The 21680-nt window shown below is 44.2% G+C and overlaps 1 protein-coding gene across 1 annotated transcript; it reads left to right on the top strand.

Annotated features, from left to right (window-relative positions):
* The first annotated feature begins 4673 nt into the window (after positions 1 to 4673).
* LOC123169014 (phospholipase A1-Ibeta2, chloroplastic-like) lies at positions 4674 to 6572 on the top strand. The gene has a single exon (XM_044586877.1). It carries the CDS (start codon positions 4744 to 4746, stop codon positions 6361 to 6363), a length of 1620 nt encoding a protein of 539 aa, XP_044442812.1. The 5' UTR covers positions 4674 to 4743; the 3' UTR covers positions 6364 to 6572.
* The last annotated feature ends 15108 nt before the right edge of the window (positions 6573 to 21680 follow it).

Below are 21680 nucleotides of genomic sequence, written 5' to 3'. Positions count from 1 at the left end.
AGGTAACCATGGATTCGGCTAGCCATGGAAAGTGAAAGTATGGTGGAAAAAGGAATAAACTTTATTTTCTGTTTGGGAACCACCTATGATATATCTAGCATGGAGAGTGTTGGGAACTCTAAGTCGTTTTCGTTGGTGGGAAGGACACACCTCCCAAAATGTTTTTTATCTCTAAGTTTTTCGCGTTGAGCTCTGGCACCTCTACAAATCCCTACTTCCCTCTGTGAAGGGCCTTTCTTTTACTTTATGCAATTTTTCTTTTTGAAATTGAGTCTCCATCATCTCTTATAAAAGTACCAACTAGGAGGCACTATGATCGTACTTGAGCATTGGGTGTAGTTAATATGCGAGTGTGTTTCATGAATGGATCAATGATTGAGCATGATGGGCGAGGGATAACTTATTTTAGCATTGATATTTTGAAAGACATGGTTGCTTGTTGATATGCTTGAGTATTTAAGTTATCATGTCAAAACTAGACTATTGCTTTGAATCACATGGAAGTCCAAATGTCCATGATATAAAGAAAAGAATATGAGATGACATGTTAGGCAGCATTCCACATCAAAAAATTTGTTTTTATCACTTACCTACTCGAGGACGAGCAGGAGTTAAGCTTGGGGATGCTGATACGTCTCCAACGTATCTATAATTTTTGATTGTTCCATGTTGTTATATTATCAATCTTGCATGTTTTATAATCATTTTATAGTCATTTTATATCATTTTTTGGGTACTAACCTATTGACATAGTGCCAAGTGCCAGTTGCTATTTTCTGCATGTTTTTTACATCGCAGGAAAATCAATACCAAACGGAGTAAAAATACAACGAAACTTCACGGAGATTTTTTATGGACCAGAAGACACCCAATGGGCCAAGGAAGCGCCTGGGGGGTGCTCTGAGGGGAGCACAACCCACCAGGGCGCGCCAGGAGGCCCAGGCGTGCCCTGGTGGGTTGTGCCCACCTCGGGTGCCCCCCGGACCGCCTCTTTGCTCTATAAATAACCCAATATTCCAGAAACCCTAGGGGAGTCGACGAAAATCAATTCCAGCCGCCGCAGAGTCCAGAACCACCAAATCCATCTAGACACCATCACGGAGGGGTTCACCACTTCCATTGGTGCCTCTCCGATGATGCATGAGTAGTTCTTTGTAGACCTTAGGGTCCGTAGTTAGTAGCTAGATGGCTTCCTCTCTTTCGTTTGATTCTCAATACAATGGTCTCTTGGAGATCCATATGATGTAACTCTTTTTGCGATGTGTTTGTTGGGATTGGATGAACTTTGAGTTTATGATTAGATCTATCTTTTTATATCCATGAAAGTTATTTGAGTTTCTTTGATCTCTTGTATGCATAATTTCTTATTGCCTCGTATTTCTTCTCCGATATTTGGATTTTGTTTGGCCAACTTGATCTATTTATCTTGCAATGGGAAGAGGTGATTTGTAGTGGGTTCGATCTTACGGTGCTTGATCCCAGTGACAGAAGGGGAACCGACACGTATGTATCGTTGCTACTAAGGATAAAATGATGGGGTCTATTTCTACATAAATAGATCTTGTCTACATCATGTCCTCGTTCTTATTGCATTACTCCGTTTCCCCATGAACTTAATACACGATCCATGCTGGATAGCGGTCGATGTGTGGAGTAATAGTAGTAGATGCAGACAGGAGTCGGTCTACTAATCTTGGACGTGATGCCTATATAATGATCATTGACTGGATATCGTCATGATTATTTGAAGTTCTATCAATTGCCCAACAGTAATTTGTTTACCCACCGTTTGCTATTTTTCTCGAGAGAAGCCACTAGTGAAACCTACGGCCCCCGGGCCTCTTTCTCATATTATTTGCCTTTGCGATCTACCTTTCATTTGTTTTTATTTTCAGATCTATTAAACGAAAAATACAAAAATACCTTACTGGAATTTATTCTTATTTATTTTATTCGGTGTTCGGTCTATCAATCTACTATAATTTTATTCACGTCTGTTTGCCTATCTTGAGGCGCCGCTATCCGAAAGGGATTGACAACCCCTTTTACACGTCGGGTTGCGAGTAGTTTTTATTTGTGTGCAGGAGTTGTTTACGTTGTGTTGCTTGGCTGTCCTACTCGTTCGATAACCTTGGTCTCATAACTGAGGAAAACACCTACCGCCGCTGTGCTGCATCATCCCTTCCTCTTTGCGGAAATACCGATGTAGCTTCAAGCCGCATCAGCAGGCTTTCAGCCAACATCTATAAACACCACACGCGGCCCTACGGGGTACTCACGCTTCCCAACCTAATTTATAGTCATCATTGGAAACTTACCATGAACGTGCTCATGGACACCTCAGCTTTCCACCTATAGCTGCTCATCGTCGGGATGGCTACCCCCTCGGCTTCGACTTCGCAGGCGACTTCATGCTTCCCATCTTCTTGGCTTGTTGTTGCTTGGCACTTGCAAAGCAATGGAATAACCACCGCATGCTTCGTGCTTCAACTCTAGTCTCTGATGCTTCCTCCAACATGAGATCTCTGTCGTTGTTGGCGAAATCAAACTCTAGCGGGTGAGCGAGTGCACGATGTGGTGTGGTGCGGGTTGGGTGCGGTGTAACACATCTTGTGGTGCGACCAAGACCATGGCATGTGTGGTGTGGACTAGGTGCGGGTGCAAGCCAGGTCTAGTATGCTGATCCGATTTGATACACTACAAAAACCAGGTGATAAAAAACTAGAGAAAATGAAAAACTACAGACATTGCGCATCTAGTCTGCTCCAAAATTGGGGAAAACACTAAAAATGGGGTAATATGTGGCATGAACTTTGCTTCGACGCACCCCTGAGAAAAGTTTATGGATTTTGATGCAGATTAAATATGAAGATTAGAAGGTATCCCTTCAATCAAAAAGTATAATATAGTCGATCAATGTATTCAATACGTTTGATCTGGAGGATAATATGGTGATAACTTTTTAAAGTAACTTTAATATTTGTGCAAACTTTCAATGGGGATGTACCAAAGTAAAACTTATGTGGCACAAAGTTCACCTAAATGGGGTATAAATTGAGAATTTTTGCTAGCTGGGGTAAGATATGTCACAAACCTGATATACTTAGAGGATGGGAAGGCCAGAGCTAGCATGGTGCTTCGCGATGACCTCAGCAACATCATTTATTCATTTTGCAGGGAACTCTTTGCTTGCCGAGATGCCCTTGAAGCATAAATAAGTGCATGTATGGAGGGGCTATCTCTAGCTATTCAGCGAATGGATCTCCTCAACGGTGAACATGTTGAACGAGAATGGAACAGACAGGTCGGTCTCTGCGTCTTTGGTGGCAGAGAAGCATCTAAAGTCTCTTCGTATAACTTATATGCTCATATAAACCGTGGTCAAAATTTAGTTAGTGATTTCTTTGCAAATTTTGCAAGAACTGGAAGTAGAACTGTAGTTTGGTTGGGCTCTGGGCTCCCAGAAGTCATTGCTTTAGGTAAGGAGGATTGTTGATGCTCGAGTAATATGAGTTTTTACTCGCTATGAAAAAATAAATAACTCTTTGTAAAAAGATTGAAGATGTGAAGTCCTTTAATAATGCTTCTTGCATCCTTTCCAGTTGCTTGTATTGACTTTGTTTCTCTCAATCAAACACTGTTCCTTTTTTAAATCGTAGATCAAACACTGTTCCTTCTTCTTCTTCTGAATAGATGAGACGCCGCTGCTGTTCCTGCACAATCGCCTAACAGTCTTTTTAGATGCAAATTTATTATCATTGGGCCACAAAACACAAGTGCATATGAATGAAACGCGTCCTAGAAAAAAAAGTGGTGTTCGGCTCTGCTGGTATCCCCAGAGAAAGAACATCCGTGCTGTAACTGACACGTGCACCATGAGTTGACGCATCATTCCCTTGTGTGAACAGTTGAGCCAGGTTCACTGAATTGCGGCCTGGCCGGTGGAAGCAGCTTATTTCTGCACGTGCGCCAACTAGTGCTTCGTACTACTACGTACTAATAGTGCTGAACTACTGAGTACTGATGTAGAGTGCAATCTTTCTCGAAAAATAAAAGATGTACAGTGCAATCTTTAACCGAACTGTTAGAAGAAAACGGAGAAGAATAATGATGACACTTCGTTTAGAGTATAGACTAAGACTCTTACTTAGATTTCAGTGGTGCAAGACATCTACTTAGACATGTGTTAGAAAATTAAATCAAGAATTCAGGATCAGAGCAAGTAGAAAGGGCCGACAAGAGATCCACCCCCATTTAGTTTTGCCTCACGCCTTTTATTAGTAATGGAATTTTGGGAACCACAATTGATTTCATTTTTTGATAGCTTACCAAATTGACCGCTTGGTGTAGGAACTGTAATTGATTTTGTTTTAAAATAGTAACTGTAATTGACTCTTTTTTCACACTGTATAAACGTAAATGCTCACACCCACTCAATTTTATGAGTGCATGCATGCACATTTTACCTCTATGAGCACAAATTTCATCACAAAGAATCTAATCATCTGAACTACGCTTAGTTCGCAACTGCAATTGATTTTGGTAACCTGATTCAGACCTATAAGAAAGCACAACGCGTGACGACTACACGTGATGCACATTTTGCGCGCGCCCCTGCCTAGCTATAAACCACCGCACTTGCACTTGCCATGCTTGTGCACACGCTAGCGATCGCCACCTTCGAACCACTCCACGTCGACGAATTTGCGCACCGCGCCCGCGCGCTTTTTTGCTTTTCCAGCCATGTCCGCCGCGGCAGCTATCGCGGCACCGCCGCGACACAGCCGGCCGTCGCCTCTCAACCCAAACGCAACGGCGATGGCCAACACCACCAAGCCTAACGCCGTCTGTACAAAGACGCACCTCGCCAACCTCGACCGCCTCCTCCTCCGCCCGCCGCCGCTCCCGCTCCCAGTCCGGCCTAAGAAGGCGCTCGCCGACGAGTCCGGCGGGGGCGACAGGGAGGAGACCGCCCCCGACTCCGACGAACGCAAAGGCCGCCGGGGCGGGCTCCTCAACGCGCTGAATCTGTCGACGTTCCTGCCGTTCACGGGGAGGCCCGCCACGGACGAGATGTCCCCGCGTAGCCTGGCACAAATGCAGCGGCTCCTCACGCTCTCGCCGCGGCCCTCGCCCAGGGGCTCCATCGCCGCCGAATGGCGACGTTACCACGGCGAGGGCGCGTGGAAGGGCCTGGTCGACCCGCTCGACCAGAACCTACGCCGCGAGGTTTTGCGATACGGCGACTTCGTGCAGGCCGCATACACGGCGTTCCACTCCATGCCGTCGTCGCCGTCGCACGGCCACGGCCAGCATCGCACGCTCGTGCTACCGGACCGGTCGTACCGGCCGACTCGCAGCCTGTTTGCCACGTCTTCCCTGTCCATCCCGCCGTGGGCGCAGCGGCGGTCGGCGCCCAAGTGGCTGACACAGCGCACAAGCTTCGCCGGCTACGTCGCCGTCTGCGACAACGAGCGCGAGGTTCGGCGCATGGGCCGTCGCGACATCGTCATTGTGCTGCGCGGCACCGCCACGTGCCCTGAGTGGGCAGAGAACCTCCGCACCGGCCTCGTGCCGGTGTCGGACGACGATGACAGCGACGACGCCACGGCGGCGCAGAACGTGCCCAAGGTGGCGAAGGGGTTCCTGAGCCTGTACAAGACGGCCGGCGACCACGTGCCCAGCCTGTCGGACGCCATTGTGGAGGAGGTGAGGCGGCTGATCGAGGTGTACAAGGGCGAGGAGCTCAGCATCACGGTGGTTGGCCACAGCCTCGGCGCATCTTTGGCCCTCCTCGCCGCCGACGAGCTAAGCGCGTGCCTGGCCGCCGATGCGGCGAGTAACAGCACGGCTGCAGATGATCATCAGCCGCCGCCAATCTCCGTGGTTTCCTTCGGCGGCCCGAAGACCGGCAACCGCGCGTTCGCGGACCGGCTACAGCACGAGCGGGGCGTGAACGTGCTGCGCGTGGTGAACGCCGGCGACGTGGTGACGCGCGTCCCCGGGCTCGTGACACCGACGACGATGGCCGAAGGATACGTGCACGCAGGTGGCGCGGAGCTGACGCTGGACAGCCGCGACTCGCCGTGCCTTCGCCCGGACGCCGGCCCGGCCTGCTGCCACGACCTGGAGGCCTACCTGCACCTGCTGGACGGGTTCATGGGCTCCGGCCGGCCGTTCCGCGCCGACGCGAGTCGCAGCGTGGCGGGGCTGCTCATTTACCAGCGGACCAGCGTGAAGCGTGCCTACGTGGAGCGCGCGAGGGTGCTCGGGTTCGAGCCGGCGGCCATGCCAAGGACCGCCACGGCCAACGGCGCTGGCGCTGCTGATGGACAGTACGGCTTCCTGGCCAGTCCCTCGTGACGTTGATCAATCGCATGCATGTAGTGTACTCTGGGTATCTGCAGTGCACGTGTCTTGACGTGCAAACTTGTGTACTGGACGAGAGAGGCATATGTCTCTCCCCGTATCATGCAGCATGCTCGTTCGACATGAACAATCTATTTCGTGTTGTTTTGTTCAGAAGAATCTTGTACTTAGTAAATTTGGTACACGTATATCACCCTATAATATTCGGCTTAAGTAGGATTGATAGCGCCATCATATCAATAAGGATTTTCTTCTTTTTCGAAAGACCATACGCAAAGAACCTCAAAATTAACTGAAAAAGTGTGAAAAAAAGTTTAGCGTTGATATGAGAGGACAGTTTAGATGTGAGGTGTAGCGGGTTCATATCCGGTAGCCCGTCCGGAGGCATTACAACCGTGGAGTAACTCGCTTTGGGCATCTACAACAGTATAATAATAGAAGGAAAATTATGTGGCATGCATTGTGCACTAATACCCAACAGTCAGTTGCGAACCAACGTAGGGCAAAACCATGCCATGGCCCGTCCAGCTCAGAACGAAGACAATGCAAAGTATGAGCATGACTAGGCCATTTTAAAAAAAGGTGTTATTCTTTAGATTGGCCCGCTCTGCTCTTAGTCTGTAGCTCCGCAACTGCCAGCAGCGCGACGTGTCGCTAGCCATCTGATCCAGTGGGCGCTGGACAAGGGCTGGCTCGACGCTATGGAAAGTGGATTAACCAGTCGGCTGATGATGTGTCACATGTTCGTCCGGTTGCACAAATGCTCATGTCGGATCAGGGTGCTAATAGAATTAGAGGTGCAAAATAGAAATTTTTAACATGGACCGTTTGATCTCGGATGGGTATGCCAAATTCATGCATGCGAGCTACCGGGGAGCTTTGGTCATTTCTCGGAAAATCCATGGCTAACACCTATATTAAAAGTCTGTCTTTCCACCATCTACCACACGACAAATTTAGGCCGTGCACTAGAGATACAATGCTTATGTTATATGTTTTTATTTTTTGCACTCCAAGGGGAGATTCTATAGTAGCGTTCGCAAATGGACTTCGTTCTTTCTCTCCCCTTCTCTTCCTCCATGAAAATCGCATGCCTCCATCAACTCCTCCTCCCTTCTTCTTTGGCGGTGTCACCGACTAGAATGAGGATGAGGGAGGGGGCAAACTAACTATGTATATGCTAGGTCCAGGTTCGGGTTTCCCTGAGGCCGAATGGCTTGTGTCGTTTTGGAGCTTCACTTTGATGCTCGGGAGTTGCGCCAGGTGGTTGTTGGTTTCTTCCCATGGTGGTCTTCCATGGTGGATGGCTATTGTCCGTGATGGATCCATTGAGAGCTCCCCTAAAAAAATTTGATGGTATATACTAGGTCAAGTGGGCCAACTTCCCTTCCCCTTTGTCTTCGTTGTCATGGGACAAATGAGAGATGGGTTCAGATCCGAGCTCGAACCCTTCGATCTATGTTTTTGGGGTACAAGAGATGGTTGGGATGTTCTTGATTTGATCATGGTACGTCTCCAACGTATCTATACTTTTTGATTGTTCCATGCTATTATATTATCTATTTTGGATGTTTTATATGCATTAATATGCTATTTTATATTATTTTTTCGACTAACTTATTAACCCAAAGCCCAGTGCCAATTTCTGTTTTCCTTCTTTTTGAGTTGTATAGAAAAGGAATATCAAACGGAGTCCAAACAGAATAAAACTTTAGGATGATTTTTCTTGGACCAGAAGACACCTACGTAACTTGGAGAGAGAGCCAGAGGAGTCCCGAGGAGGCCACAAGCCTCTAGGGCGCGCCCCGGGGGGGGGGCGCTGAAAGTGCAACTATCCCTGGGTGGTTTTGGTTATTACTAACAACATATAGCTCATTGAACTAATGCTACTTCAAGATGACTATTTCAGGAAGTTCAATGATTGCCATGGCATGGATTAGAAATGTGGACCCCTCAAAATGCTAAGGACACACATTGGCTCAAGCTCAAGACTCTACATTTTCAGTTTAGTGATCCAAGATCACATTGAGTCCATAGGAAAAGGCAATACTATTAAAAGGGGATGAGGTGTTGCTTAATGGCTTACTTGCTCAAAATGCTTAGTGATATGCTCCACAAACCCTCAACCACTTTTCTCATATCCACATATGTCCCAAAGCAAAAGTCAAACTCAGCCCCACCGATTTGATCTATCCGGCGCCACCGAGTTCATTTGACATAGCCACTGCCAGAAACCCTAGTCACTTCTGTCTCACCGATAGGGATCTCGGTCTCACCGAGATGGGATTGCAAACTCTCTGTTTCCCTTTGTAACGTTTCGGTCCAACCGAGATGAGCGATCGGTCCCACCGAGTTCACAATGCAAACTCTCTGTTTCCCTTTTGTAACGTTTGGGTCCAACCGAGATGAGCGAATCGGTCCCACCGAGTTTGCCTGACCAACTCTCTGGTTAGCTTATTACCAAAGTCGGTCCCACCGAGTTTGTGTAATCGGTCACACCAAGATTACGTTATGCCCTAACCCTAATGACATCGGTCCCACCGAGTTGACATGTCGGTCCCACCGAAATGCCTAACGGTCACATTATGAACTAAATCGGTCTGACTGAGTTTTCTGATTCGGTCCCACCGAGTTTGGTGAATTGTGTGTAACGGTTAGATTTTGTGTGGAGGCTATATATACCCCTCCACCCACTCTTCATTCGTGAGGAGAGCCATCAGAACGCGCCTACACTTCCAGCATACATTTTCTGAGAGAGAACCACCTACTCATGTGTTGAGACCAAGATATTCCATTCCAACCACATAAATCTTGATCTCTAGCCTTCCCCAAGTTGCTTTCCACTCAAATCATCTTTCCACCATATCCAAATCTGAGAGAGAGAGTTGAGTGTTGGGGAGACTATCATTTGAAGCACAAGAGCAAGGAGTTCATCATCAACACACCATCTATTACCTTTTGGAGAGTGGTGTCTCCTAGATTGGTTAGGTGTCACTTGGGAGCCTCCGTCACGATTGTGGAGTTGAACCAAAGAGTTTGTACGGGCAAGGAGATCGCCTACTTCGTGAAGATCTACCCTAGTGAGGCAAGTCCTTCTTGGACGATGGCCATGGTGGGATAGACAAGGTTGCTTCTTCGTGGACCCTTCGTGGGTGGAGCCCTCCATGGACTCGCGCTACCGTTACCCTTCGTGGGTTGAAGTCTCCATCAACATGGATGTACGATAGCACCACCTATCGAAACCATGGGAAAAAAAATCTCCGTGTCTACATTGCGTTTGCTCCCTCCAAACTGCTCCCTTTACCTTCATATGCAATGTTTTACATTCCGCTGCTATACTCTTAGACTTGCATGTGTAGGTTGATTGCTTGACTTGTTCTAAAGTTGTTAAAATCTGCCAAGACTTAAAATTGGGAAAAGGCTAGATTTTTATTTGGTCAAGTAGTCTAATCACCCCCTCTAGACATACTTTCGATCCGACAAATGGTATCAGAGCTTTGGTCTCCATTTGCCTTGATTTCCATAGCTTTTGGTGATCATAGCATTGGTTTCACAACCTAGGAGAGTATGGCGTCTAGTGAGGGAAATTATCACCGTAGAGGTCCTTACTTTGATGGTACTAATTTTGCTAGTTGGAAGCATAAGATGAAAATACATATTCTTGGACATAACCCTGCCGTTTGGGCCATTGTGTGTATTGGCTTGCAAGGTGAATTTTTTGATGGGAGAGAACCGAACCGTGAAGCTACCGCGGAAGAGTTGAAGATGTTGCAATACAAGGCTCAAGCTTGCGATATCCTCTTAAACGGATTGTGCCCCGAAGAATTCAACAAAATCAGCTGTCTTGAGAATGCAAAGGAAATTTGGGATACTTTGATTGATATGCACGAAGGTACCGACTCTGTCAAGGAATCCAAATTGGATGTGCTTCAAAGTCAACTTGACAAGTTCAAAATGAAGGATGGTAAAGGTGTCGCTGAAATGTACTCAAGGCTTGCTCTCATCACAAATGAGATTGCCGGCTTAGGAAGTGAAGAGATGACCGATAGATTCATCATCAAGAAGATCCTAAGAGCCTTGGATGGAAAATATGATACCGTGTGCACATTGATCCAAATGATTCCCAATTACAAAGATCTCAATCCAACGGAGGTCATTGGAAGAATTGTTGCTCATGAGATGTCACTTAAGGATAAGGAAGAGCTTCACAACAAGTCAAGTGGTGCTTACAAAGTCTCATGTGATGCTCCTACATCATAAAGTGAGAAACAAACCTTCAATAAGGAATTGAGCCTAATGGTGAAGAATTTCAACAAGTTCTACAAGAGTAGAAGCAAGGAAAGAAATTCCAAGTCAAGGTCCTACAATGACAAAAGATCTTCGAGTCGTGAGTGTAATTGCTACAATTGTGGAAGACCTGGACACTACTCCAATGAGTGTACGGCCCCCTACAAAAGAAGAGAAGATTCACCCAAAAGGAGAAGTAGAAGAGAAGAATCACCACCTAGGGAGAGGAGGAGTAGAGATGATCGTTATGAACGAAGAACCTCTCGGAGAAGGAAGGATTCAGAAAGAAAGGAAAAATCATCAAGGAGCTACACAAAACGAAGACATCAAGCTCATGTTGGTGAATGGGTATCCGGCTCCGACTCCGACCATCACTCCGAAAGAAGTTATCACTCCGACTCCGAATATACTCAAGATGAAGGTGTTGCCGGTCTAGCACTTGTGTCAACCAACTCCTACGACATATTCGACTCACCAAATGAAGGAATTGGAAGATGCTTCATGGCTAAAGGCCCAAAGGTATCGCACCCCGAGTATGTTGATTTCAATTGTGATGAAGATGATTTGCTAGGTGATGATGATTTACTTGTTGACAACTCTAGTGATGAAAACTATGATGAACTTGCTATTAATCATGATAATCAAGATAAACCGAATGATGATGATAAGAAGGAGATTGAGCGTCTAACTAAAGAACTGACCACTCTTAAGTTAGCTCATGAAACTACCTTGGAAGATCATCGAGAACTTTTAAAGACTCATGAAAAGGTACGCTTTGAAAAACTCAACCTTGAGCAAGAGCATGGGTTCTTAAAAGCAATCAATGATGATCTTCGCAAGAAAAGTTCTTCTTACATTGCCAAGCATTTACTCTTGTCTACTTACATGCCACAAGTTAAATCTAGCAATAAGAGCAAGAAAGATTCTTCATCTAGTAGTAACAATAATCATGCTAAATCCAATGCTGTTGATTCTTGTAGTTCTCTTGATTCCACTAATTATTCTCTTAGCCAAGTTACACTTGAGCAAGAAAATAGCTTATTGGAGGGATTATAGAGAAAGGTGTTTATAAGAGCCTTGCCGGAAGTAAGCAATTTGAGGAAATTGTATGCAGCAAGGAAGGCACCGGAAGAATCAAGGTGTTGGTTTTGAACGAAAGTTCAATGCCAATGGAGTTGAGTGGGAAGAACATCAATACCCCAAGACGAAGTTTGTTCCTCAACAAGAGAAGTATGATCCTACTTCTTTCCAAGGGACACAAGCTCAAGATGATCTTCCACCACAAGACCACAAGCGAAAAGGCAACAACAAGCTTCAAGAGGAGATTGATGCATTTGAAGAAGCTCCCAAGGCCTTGGTCAAGTGGGTTCCCAAGACTACATCAAATTCTACTACGACAAGTACGACTAAAACTCCAAGGATTCCCATCAAGATGATGTGGATCCCGAAGAAGAAGAACTAGAGAGTTCTTGAGGGTGACTCCGCCACATACTTCACTCATATCATCTTGGCGAGGACAAGTGCAAACAACTTCCACATCTTGCACTAGTTCAAGGAGTCACAAACCCTCTTGTTGGTAAGACAAGGGACAAGGTAACCTAATGCTTTCATGGACATCATCTATGTGTATTTCACTCTATGTCTATGGATATCCTTGTTTGTTCCTTGTGGGACTAACCCGTGTAGGTATTGAAAGTGCAACTCACTCCAATGGATTGCTCCGAATAATCTACATCAACATTGAGCATCCACATCTTCAACATCTACATGAAGTCATCATCGACAAAACCCAAGGTTAGTTCATCCCTCTTAGGGGGATATCACATCTAGGGGGAGCTTTACTCTAATCAATTGAGCTAAAGCAACTCTAATGATGTGAACACAACAATGCTTTATGTAAAAGTGGTAACCCCACTTGTGCTTAAACGATGAGTATGACCTATGATCAAATGTTCTCATTTGACTCCTAAGTCAATATACTCATATATAGCTGACCTAGTCATCGCCAATTGCTTGATAGATGCTAGAGTGTTTGTGCATGCTTTGTCACATATTTCATTTGCCATTTTATTGTGTGAGCATGTTGATTGCATATTTTATTCATTCGAGGACATCCACTTGTTGCTTTGATTGTTTGGTTTCTTCTCTTTCGCCAAGTGGATGGACAAGAATGCCTAAGAACCTCCTCTAGCTATCTATGTTTTTCTCATCTCAAACTCTATTCATGCTACATCACAAAGTTTGATCAAGTCATATTCGAACCACTCTGTGTGAGGAGCACTCGGAGTCCCCGATTCGTCATAGACTTAAACTTCCAAAACCTCTCTGTGCATTCCGGTATGACCGATCCATTCATTTCGGTCACACCGAGTTCACTCACTTGATCTAGGTTTTCAATCTCGGTGCAACCGATTTGAACTTTTTGGTCACACTGAGTTGCAGTAACCGCTTGCGATTCTGCATCTCGGTGCCACCGAGTTGTTCCACTCGGTCACACCGACAGGGTCAGGATATATATACCCACGGGTGAGATTTTGGAAATTTCTTCAAAACCCTCAGCCCGCGCGTGTCCTGCTCTGCCGCCTCGGCTCTCCGCATTGTCTCCTCGTCGCCAGCGACCTGCCGTCGCTGGTTTCCACCGCCGTCAATGGGATTCTACCCCGCCTTTGTCCCTGTAGCCAACTCCCGCTGAACTAGGGTATGAGTTCGATCCTTTGTGCTAATCCCTTACTCCGATTCTTAGCACATTGCTTTGCCATGATCATTACCACGTATGAAATCAATCTATCCAGAGAAAACTTCCATTAGGTTAGATTTGATTTGAAAATTTAGGGTTAGGTCTCCGCCGAACTCTTCTTGGACCGACCAAGTTGTAGAAATCGGTCTCACCGATTTGGCTTAGGCCATTGCACATGCGTTTTTTGGTCTGACCGAAAATTGCAAATCGGTGCGACCGAGTTCAACTCTCTGTGAAACCCTAGCACTCTCGGAGCCACCGAACTATGACTCGGTCTGACCGAGTTCACTAGTTTAGACTCCAAAAGTTGCTTCGGTGTCACCGAGTTTAACAAATCGGTAGCTCCGAAATGCTTTGTGTGGAGAACTAAAACTAAGTTTTTGACTCATCTGTTTTGCAAAAACTCTGCACTTTGTGATGCTCATCCACTCTACCTCATCTATATCTATTCACAGGGTCTGCTGTTAGTTTGCTTGCCAGAATGTCTGACCAGAGTGATAGCCAGAATAAATCAGAAGAACAAGTGCAAATGAGTGAGGGCACTAGTCCCTCAAGCAGCTATGATGAGGGCAGCAGGAGCACTCCAAGTAATTTGCCCAAGGCAGCCACCAGATCTAGGAAGAAGAGAACCTCAGATTCTAAGGATGAGGACTATGTGGCTGTTGAGGAGGAAGTGAGCTCCAAGAAGAAAGTGCTAAAGAAGGAATATCGCACTGCTGCTACAACCAAGCCTGGTTTGCACAAGAAGGTTCCTGCCAAAAGAGTGCCAACATCCAAGCCAAGGAAAGTTCCAACAGGAGAAACCATGCATTTCACTATAGAACAGTCAGATGATGATGTGGCTGGAGGCAAGAAGAAGAAAAGGGCAAGAACCACAACCGCAAAACTACTTGGAAAACCAACCATGGTGAGAGATTCTGAAGAAGAAGAAGAAGAAGAGGATGCACCAGCACCCAAGTCCCAGAAGCTCATGGGAGATGCAATCAAGTCAGGGGCTGCTCCATCAAAGCCCAAAACTGCTCCCAAAGCTACTGCTCAAGCTCAGAAGCCTTCTAAGCCCAAGAGAAGCACCCGAAATATCCTAGCTGAAGAGAAGAACAAGGCCCCAGTGCCTGAAGTTGAAGAAGAAGATGCTGAAGCCCATGTGCTGAGGAAACTGAAACCAAAGATTCTAGACCACAATGACACTCATCTAGTGGCAGAGGATATGAGCATCAGGAAGGATGCAGGTCTGAGACTTTGGGGACAGTCTGATCCCTATGCTGTAAGGAGGAAAACTGATGTGGATTACAGGTTCCACACCAAAGAACAACAAGATTTCTATGAGACCATTCTGTTGGACAAGAAACCTATAGTCTGTGATATGAAGTGGGTTGATTGGGAATTCATTGATGAGAATGAAGACTATTTCCCAGGAGTGCATGAAAGCTTCAAAGCTTGTGGAGTTGACAAGTTTGTTGGACAGAAGCTTACCAAATGGAATGATGAGCTCATTATGTAGTTCTACTCCACTGCTCATTTCTATCCAGATGGTAGAATAGTTTGGATGTCTGAAGGTACAAGGTACCAGTCAACTGTTGAGTGGGCCAAGTTGATCACTGCCCCAGAAGAGCATGATGATGATTTGGATATGTATGACAAGAATAAGAAAGACCACAACCCTATGAAAATATGTACAAGGAGATCCCAAACAAAGCTTTGGAGACACACAAATTTGGATCTGTGCATTATTTGTTGTCTGGTCTGCCTACTATCAACACCATCTTAAGGCATACTTTGTTACCCAAATCTGGAGATCACAAGATGATCAGAGGACATTCCATCAACTTGTTGCAGATCTTTGATGTTCCTCAAAAATTCAAAGTCATGAGTCTGATTGTAGAGACAATCAAAAGGACAACTGCTGATCACAAGAGATCTTGTGGGTATGCTCCACACATTCAGGTGCTCATCAACTCCAAGATGGGCACATGCACTTACTTGTTGGACAAGGAGCATTTACCTTTGCACCCATATTTTGAGGATAACACAGTTGTGATGAATGAGGATGATCCTTCATCAGTGCAAGCACAAGAGAAGAGAGCAAAGGCAAAGGTAGAAAAAGCTGCAAGGATGCCAAGTATTTAGGAGGCATCTGAAGTGTTCTTAAAGAGCAAGCAAGATCAACTAGCTTATCTGATTCAAGCAACATTGAGGATTGAGAAGGGCTTGGCCACCCTGACTCAAAATCAGGAAAGCTTGGAGAGGATTATAGAAACAAAGTTCTATGATCTTGATTTGAAAGTAACTGAGATACAGACTGCAGTTGAGAAGCTCCAGGAGGAAGCAGAGGAGAAGAAAGGGAAGGAAACTACAGAAGCTTTTCAGAGAGTGCCAAGAGGTTAGAGGTCAACTGCAGTGCTAGTGCCAGATACAAGAGCTACTTCATCTGCACCAGCAGCAACAGCTTCAGTGCCACCTCCTGCAACCACTCCACCAGCTCCAACAACGTCTACTGATGCCTTCGTCCTTGGAGTCCTCTCTACACCGCCTTCCGAAGACCAAGCCTAAGAGACGCATAGCACTATGCATTTTCGAACTTTTTGGTAACTTGTTGCCAAAGGGGGAGAAATGTATAGATCATAGGCTTCGAGAGAGAATGTTGTCTTTTTGTCTCTCTTGCTATTTGGTTGAACTTTTGTGTGTGCTTGTTTGATACTTTATGTCTGCGTGTGAGATACTTATATGGTCATGTGTTTGATCATATCATACTTTAATGTTTGCTTGGATGATATTATCTCTTATATCCCTATATAATCATTCACTTTGCTTGGTGATGAGTGCATGTTTTAATTCCTATCATTTTGAGCGCTCCACCAAGATGTATGTGACATGGAAGAGTGACCCATGATCCTAATCGATTGTGCATTTGCATTCCAAAGCAAATCTTAAATAATGCACAAATTTAGGGGGAGCTCTTGCTTATCACATACTTCTCAAAGCGACGATGTATTTCAATCTTATTATCATTTGTCGAAGCTTTGATCTATATGTTGTCATCAATTACCAAAAAGGGGGAGATTGAAAGTGCAACTATCCCTTGGTGGTTTTGGTAATTACTAACAACATATAGCTCATTGAACTAATGCTACTTCAAGAGGACTATTTCAGGAAGTTCAATGATTGGCATGGCATGGATTAGAAATGTGGACCCCTCAAAATGCTAAGGACACACATTGGCTCAAGCTCAAGACTCTACATTTTCAGTCTAGTGATCCAAGATCACATTGACTCCATAGGAAAAGGGGACGAGGTGTTGCTTAATGGCTTACTTGCTCAAAATGCTTAGTTATATGCTCCACAAACCCTCAACCACTTTCTCATATGCACATATGTCCCAAACTAAAAGTCAAACACGGCCCCAGCGATTTGATCTATCCGGTGCCACCGAGTTCATTTGACATAGCCACTGCCAGAAACCCTAGTCATTTCGGTCTCACCGATAGGGATCTCGGTCTCACCGAGATGGGATTGCAAACTCTCTGTTTCCCTTCGTAATGTTTCGGCCCAACCGAGATGAGCGATCGGTCCCACCGAGTTTGCAATGCAAACTCTCTGTTTCCCTTTCGTAACGTTTTGGTCCAACCGAGATGAGCGAATCGGTCCCACTCTAGTTTGCCTGGTCAACTCTCTGGTTAGCTTATTACCAAAGTCGGTCCCACCGAGTTTGTGTAATCGGTCACACCGATATTACGTTATGCCCTAACCCTAATGACATCGGTCCCACTGAGTTGACATGTCGGTCCCACCGAAATGCCTAACGGTCACATTATGAACTAAATCGGTCTGACCGAGTTTTCTGATTCGGTCCCACCGAGTTTGGTGAATTGTGTGTAACGGTTAGATTTTGTGTGGAGGCTATATATACCCCTCCACCCACTCTTCATTCGTGAGGAGAGCCATCAGAACGTGACTACACTTCCAGCATACATTTTCTAAGAGAGAACCACCTACTCATGTGTTGAGACCAAGATATTCCATTCCAACCACATAAATCTTGATCTCTAGCCTTCCCCAAGTTGCTTTCCACTCAAATCATCTTTCCACCATATCCAAATATGTGTGAGAGAGTTGAGTGTTGGGAGACTATCCTTTGAAGCACAAGAGCAAGGATTTCATCATCAACACACCATCTATTACCTTTTGGAGAGTGGTGTCTCCTAGATTGGTTAGGTGTCACTTGGGAGCCTCCGTCAAGATTGTGGAGTTGAACCAAGGAGTTTGTACGGGCAAGGAGATCGCCTACTTTGTGAAGATCTACCCTAGTGAGGCAAGTCCTTCATGGGCGATGGCCATGGTGGGATAGACAAGGTTGCTTCTTCGTGGACCCTTCGCGGGTGGAGCCCTCCGTGGATTCGCGCAACCGTTACCCTTCGTGGGTTGAAGTCTCCATCAACGTGGATGTACGATAGCACCACCTATCGAAACCACGGGAAAAAATCTCGGTGTCTACATTGCGTTTGCTCCCTCCAAACTCCTCCCTTTACCTTCATATGCAATGTTTTACATTCCACTTCTATACTCTTAGACTTGCATGTGTAGGTTGATTGCTTGACTTGTTCTAAAGTTGTTAAAATCTGCCAAGACTTAAAATTGGGAAAAGGCCAGATTTTTATTTGGTCAAGTAGTCTAATCACCCCCACTCTAGACATACTTTCGATCCTACACGCGCCCTGAGGGATTGTGGGCCCCTCGGGAGTCGTCCAACCCTAAATTCCACCTCTATATATTCTCAAATATTCCCCCAACATCAGAAGCATCCACCAAGATAATTTTCCGCCGCCGCAAGCCTCTGTTCCCGTGAGATCCCATCTTGGGGCCTTTTTCGGCACCCTGCCGGAGGGGGATTCGAGCACGGAGGGCCTCTACATGAACCTTGCTGCCCTTCCGATGAAGCGTGAGTAGTTTACCACAGACCTACGGGTCCATAGCTAGTAGCTAGATGCCTTCTTCTCTCTCTTTGATCTTCAATACAATGTTCTCCTCGATGTTCTTGGAGTTCTATCCGATGTAATATTCGATTGCGGTGAGTTTGTTGAGATTCGCTGAATTGTGGATTTATGATCAGATTATCTATGAATATTAGTTGAGTCTTCTCTGAACTCTTTTATGCATGATTAAGATATCTTTGTATTTCTCTTTGAACTATCGGTTTGGTGTGGCCAACTATATAGGTTTTTCTTGTAATGGGAGCGGTGCTTAGTTTTGGTTTCAATCTCGTGGTGTCCTCACCCGGTGATAGAAGGGGCAGCGAGGCATGTATTGCATTGTTGCCATCAAGGATAAAAAGTAGGGTTTATATCATATTGCTTGAGTTTATCCCTCTACATCATGTCATCTTACTTAAAGCACTACTCCATTCTTATGAACTTAATACTCTAGATGCATGCTGGATAGCGGTCGATGTATGGAGTAACAGTAGTAGATGCAGGCAGGAGTCGGTCTACTTGGCACGGGCTTGATGCCTATATTCATGATCATTGCCTTAGATATCGTCATAACTATGCGCTTTTCTATCAATTGCTCAACAATAATTTGTTTACCCACCTCATGTTTTCTTTCAAGAGAGAAGCCTCTAGTGAAACCTATGGCCCCCGGGTCTATTTTCCATCATATATTTGCAGATCTATAAACCAAAAAACCCAAAAATACCTTGCTGCAATTTATTTATATTTACTTTAGTTTGCTCTTTTATTTATCTTTTAACCTATCTCTATCAGATCTCACTCTTGTTCATGACCGTGAAGGGATTGACAACCCCTTTTTCGCGTTGTGTGCAAGTGTTTGCTAGTTTGTGCAGGTGCATATATTGGGGACTTGCTTGTGCCTCCTACTAGATTGATACCTTGGTTCTTAACTGAGGGAAATACTTATCTCTACTTTGCTGCATCACCCTTTCCTCTTCAAGGGAAAAATCAACGCAAGCTCAAGAAGTAGCAGGAAGAATTTCTGGCGCCGTTGCCAGGGAGGTTCTACATCAAGCCTACCGAGTACCTATCATAAACTCTCATCTCTTGCACTTACATTATTTGCCATTTTCCTCTCGTTTTCCTCTCCCCCACTTCTAAAACGTTTTCAGAAAATCACAAAAATATTTGCCTTTTTATTCGCCCTCTTTTCGTTTGCCCTTATGTCTTACTTGGCTTGTTTACTTGCCATAATCGTGTATTTATTCAAAATCAGAAAGCAAAAGGTTTATGAATCCACTTAAAGTTTTCTACTTGGATCATCTTCGATCCATATGTGCTTGTGCCGAAACCCGAACTAGTTTAGTTGAGGGAAAATCATTAGATGAGCATGCTCATTTTGTGCGTCACTGTTTTTCTCAAAAGGGGGGACTCATATGGAATCAAATAAATTGTTTGCTATGCTATGCTTGGAATCTATGTGAAATTTATGATTTTACTTGTTGCTCGGGAAACCCTAAAAAACACCTTCCCTACCTATGTGAGTTTAATGATAATGAAATCCTATTCTCTTATGCCAAAGGTGTTTATAGTTACTATGATATCGAACAAATTGAAGAATTTGTTGCTTTTAAGGGTGCTTATGAAGTTGCTTATTTGATTGAAAAGTATGATATTAGTCTCTACAAATCTGAAAATGTTGACATACTTAAATATTGCTATGAAAACTATGCCCATAATGCCTATGTTAAATAATTTATTGAGAGAATGATCGTTGCTCTGGAAGAAAGTGATGATATGCATGAATCTATAGATAATTACGATTCCATTGATTTGATTGAAATATTCCCCCTTGATGAACATGATTCTTGCTATTCTTATGGCCATGATGCCAATATTAATTATGCTTATGGAGATGAACTTGCTATAGTTCCTTATGTTAAACATGAAATTATTACTATTGCACCCACACTTGATAGTTCCTTCCTTGAAAAGCATGATTGCAATGATGTCATTATAAACTTTATTAATGTCAATTGTGATAGTAATATGCAAACCCTAAGCTTGGGGATGCTAATTTTGCTATGTCCACTACTTATTGCAATGATCATGATTGGGGTGATAAAGCATTTTATGATCTTGAAAATGTATTTAAGCCTCATGATTAATATGTTTGCAATAATATTGAAAGTAGGTTTGGAAGAGTGTCAACTCTAGGTAATAATGATCCCACTACTTTGGAGAATGATCAATCTTATGAAATTTTGATAAAAGTGGGCTTGGAGAGGTCATGACTTTATTTGATGATAATCCCACTATTTTGGAAGAGTGTCAACTTTGCATGCATGTGTATCATGTAGAGAATATGTTATGTGATAGCTATATTGTTGAATTTGAATATGATCCCACATGTAATTATTATGAGAAAGGAAAATATGGTTGTAGAAATTTTCATGTTACTAAATTACCTCTCGTTATGTTGAGATTGCTATTGTTTCTTTCTTCTTGTTCCTTGCATATGCTAGTTTTTCCTTTCCTTGATAACTTTTTTGCTTATAAAATGCCGATGCATAGGAAGTCTGTTAGACTTAAATATGTTTTTCCCATGTTTAATGATGCTCTCTCCGTGTTTCAATTGCTATCTTTCATGTGAGCATCATTAAAATTATCAATGCCTATGTAAAAGGCTTTAAAGAAAAGTGCTTGTTGGGAGGAGCCCAATATTTTTCTTTTTTGTTTTTATTAAAATAAACAATATCACTTCTGTAACAATTGTGTTTTAGTGTTTTATTTAGTGTTTGTGCCAAGTAAGACCTTTGGGATGGTCTATGGTGATAGTTGATTTGATCTTGCTGAAAAATAGAAGCTTTTGCGTCCAGTAGCAGAATTTATAAATTTCATAAAAGCATGATAAAGTCATGTTGTTTCTACACACGATTGATGTACAAATTTCCTAGGTTTTCCTAATTTTTAAGAATTTTTGGAGTTATAGGAGTACACGAAGTTTCCAGATTACTATAGACTGTTCTGTTTTTGACAGATTCTGTTTTCTATGTGTTGTTTGCGTATTTTGATGAATCTATGGGTAGTATCGGGGGGGGGGGGAGTATGAACCATGGAGAAGTTGGAACACAGTAGATATTACACCAATATAAATTTAGAATTAGTTCACAATGGTACCTAAAGTGGTGATTTATTTTATTATACTAACGGAGCTTACGAGTTTTCTATTGAGTTTTGTGTTGTGAAGTTTTCAAGTTTTGGGTAAATATTTGATGGACTATGGAATAAGGAGTGGCAAGAGCCTAAACTTGGGTATGCCCAAGGCACCCCAAGGTAAT

This window comes from Triticum aestivum, chromosome 1D, assembly GCF_018294505.1.
Source record: "Triticum aestivum cultivar Chinese Spring chromosome 1D, IWGSC CS RefSeq v2.1, whole genome shotgun sequence".
NCBI classification, from domain to species: domain Eukaryota; kingdom Viridiplantae; phylum Streptophyta; class Magnoliopsida; order Poales; family Poaceae; genus Triticum; species Triticum aestivum.
Note: the sequence above shows the minus strand (reverse complement) of the source record. Positions and strands in the feature narration are given on the sequence as shown.